Source organism: Eptatretus burgeri, chromosome 11 (genome assembly GCF_056783735.1).
Source record: "Eptatretus burgeri isolate ZD-2024b chromosome 11, Ebu_testis_v1, whole genome shotgun sequence".
NCBI lineage: Eukaryota > Metazoa > Chordata > Myxini > Myxiniformes > Myxinidae > Eptatretus > Eptatretus burgeri.
In genome coordinates, this window is record NC_140971.1 from 31,991,875 (window position 1) to 31,994,374 (window position 2,500).

The following is a 2,500-nucleotide window of genomic DNA, read 5'->3' on the forward strand; positions in this document are numbered from 1 at the left end:
GCAGCCCGCACAGTAAGTTATTTCTACCCTCGCACATCCTTGAACGTGTGGCCCGTTGTTAGAGATGCAGCACATGTAAAACTATCCTGGTTATTCAAAGTGGGTCTGCTTTCTGAAGATCTTGTAGCTGCATGCTGTCATCTATTTTCTTTACATGTTTTTCATGTTGCTTTATCATTGCACCTAAAGCTCAAATCACAACGGTTACACTTCCATTTTCCATTCCTGACTCTGCAATTTTTTTTTCCGCTTCAATCCTCAAATCTCAGGACACTATCCTTCCTTTTTGATGTTGTAGTCCACAGAGCAGGCTTTGTTTGCCACCTATGTTTGCTTTCATGTTAGTGTGGTCCATGGACTTTCATTTTTCTCGATATTCTTACATCAGAGTCCCATTGTATCTTCATTCCAATCGTCTCTTCCACTGTATTAGCTTAGTGGTCCCATACAGGTTCCACTGGAGAGACTATAGGTTTGCTATCTGTCTGTGTCACCTGTGGTTTTTCAGACTCCCCCCCCCTCCAAAGCCTTTGACATATCCAACTGAAATTTGGTACATGCCTTTATTATGATATGTTACAGAACAAGTTCGAGTTTCAAGGCGTTTCATCAATTTTTCAGTTATGCCCTTTTTGGACTTAGAAAATATCACATCGGTAGGGGACATGCATTGCAAAGCAATTCTTGCTCTTGTTCTTATTATAATTCATTATTTTAACGGCAATCGGGCAAGTGGAGAATGGATATCATGTCCCCCAACCTCCTCTGCAACGCTGGTGGATAGCCTGCTTTTTCATGTGCTGCTTTGTGTTCTTAACATCACTTCAAACTAACTCTCATAAGGTTAGGACATTCTCTCCCCGTGAAACTGGATTTATTTATTTGTTTATTTTGAGTGGGAAAGGCAAACATCTCCTTTTTTAGCTCACCTGGACTTTAGTCTGATGAGCTTATGCGATCGAGCAGTCGGTCAGTCAGTGAGTCCGTAAACACTTCAATCGTTATCACTTGAAGCAAGCACAATTTTGATGAAACTTGGCCACAAACTTCATATCTAATGCCTAACGAAGGTTTATTGACCGCATCAAAATCTGAGCTCATTAGCGGGTTGAAATCGGGCCGAAATCGCCAAAAGATTCCTGCCCTAAACGACAGGGGGTGTTGCATCAGCAGCATAGCCATGCCCTCAGCCAAAAAACATTTCCTGTAACCTGTATAAACATGACCGGTAAACATGTATCACTGTCATCAGCATCGAAAGGGCTTCTATTTAACCAACCATGTGACCAGATTCTGCGTATGAACAAAATTTTGATATTTTATGACATCATTGACTGTTGCTCCTGATCCAGGTAAGCTTCAGGACCCGTGGTCCTATTTTTGTATTCCGAGACAACTTTCATCCATCAAGGAATACTCGTCGTGCAATGTAAGCTCCGTTTGCAAAAGTTGGCCAGAGCATTGCAATTGGCAAAAGAACAATGGAATTTCTCTTTTTTAGTCGAATTTGTACTGAAGAGCACCTGAGACGTTAAAGTTTCCAGTGTTTAAAACAACAAACAAAACATGGCTTGCAGAACCTGCTTTTACTAAACGTGTTGTTTAACACCGCCACCGAAGGTGGATGGAGGTTATGTTTTCACTCCGGTCTGCCTAAACAGGATATCTCAGAAAGTTGTGTTTGGTGGACAGGTTGGATGTGTGATGGATTTGGATGAAATTTGGTGGACAGGTTAGATGTGTGACAAGGAACAAAATGATCAGATTTTGGAAAACATCTGGATCCGAAAATTTCATAAGTGACTCCTCACCATTGAGTGATAGGGGTAAAAGCTATGTTCTGTACAGCACAATACCTGAAAAAGATAAGGATGGATTCGGACAAAACTTTGTTGACATGTTTGGCGTGTGACAAAAGACGAATCGATTCGATTTTGGTTCAGATTGTGGCCTGCTGGTAGGATACAAAACGTAAACTGTTCAGTCTGGCGGAGGTTGTGCGCTCTACCGGGTGCTGTTCTAGTTAGCGATGTGCTTAACGTGTGTTTATGAATGTTCATCATGTGGGTAGGATAGCTCACGTCGTGCACTCGCTTTGAGCTGTCAATGCTTGGTTTGATTCCCCACCTGATTATATAAGTCAGCTTGGTGTTTCTCAGGCAGAGTGTTGCGTGATTGTCATCCCTCAGATGGGACATTAAGCTGGCTTTCCCATCTGCTAGCATCTGTCGATGCAGTAGATTCAATGATTGTTTTTTAAAACAGTAGGCCAGTGTCTGCGAGTACCTTTGTGAAATTCTAAATTCCTACCTGAAGACACCACATCATCAGCATAGCCACACTCACACAAACGATGCACAACAGCAGCCATGTCCTGTCGATGCATGAATGAATCTGGTAGGTCTATTTGTTTGAGAGACATTTGTCAAACGTTCCTTTTATGAGTGACATCTTTGAACTGCTCATCTCTGATGTCAAGGAGGGAGCAGGTGCTTTGAGA

General features: G+C 42.2%; 1 protein-coding gene across 2 annotated transcripts in view; it reads left to right on the forward strand.

Moving 5' to 3' along the window:
* The window catches only part of CWC15 (CWC15 spliceosome associated protein), a 13,567-nt gene that overhangs the window by 3,380 nt on the left and 7,687 nt on the right, over positions 1-2,500 (forward strand). For both annotated transcript variants that reach the window (XM_085845784.1, XM_085845785.1), the window contains exon 5: positions 1-12. This exon is cut by the window's left edge and continues 84 nt beyond it. In XM_085845784.1, coding sequence (XP_085701910.1) covers positions 1-12 — 12 coding nt within the window. The remainder of the gene's footprint in view (positions 13-2,500) is intronic.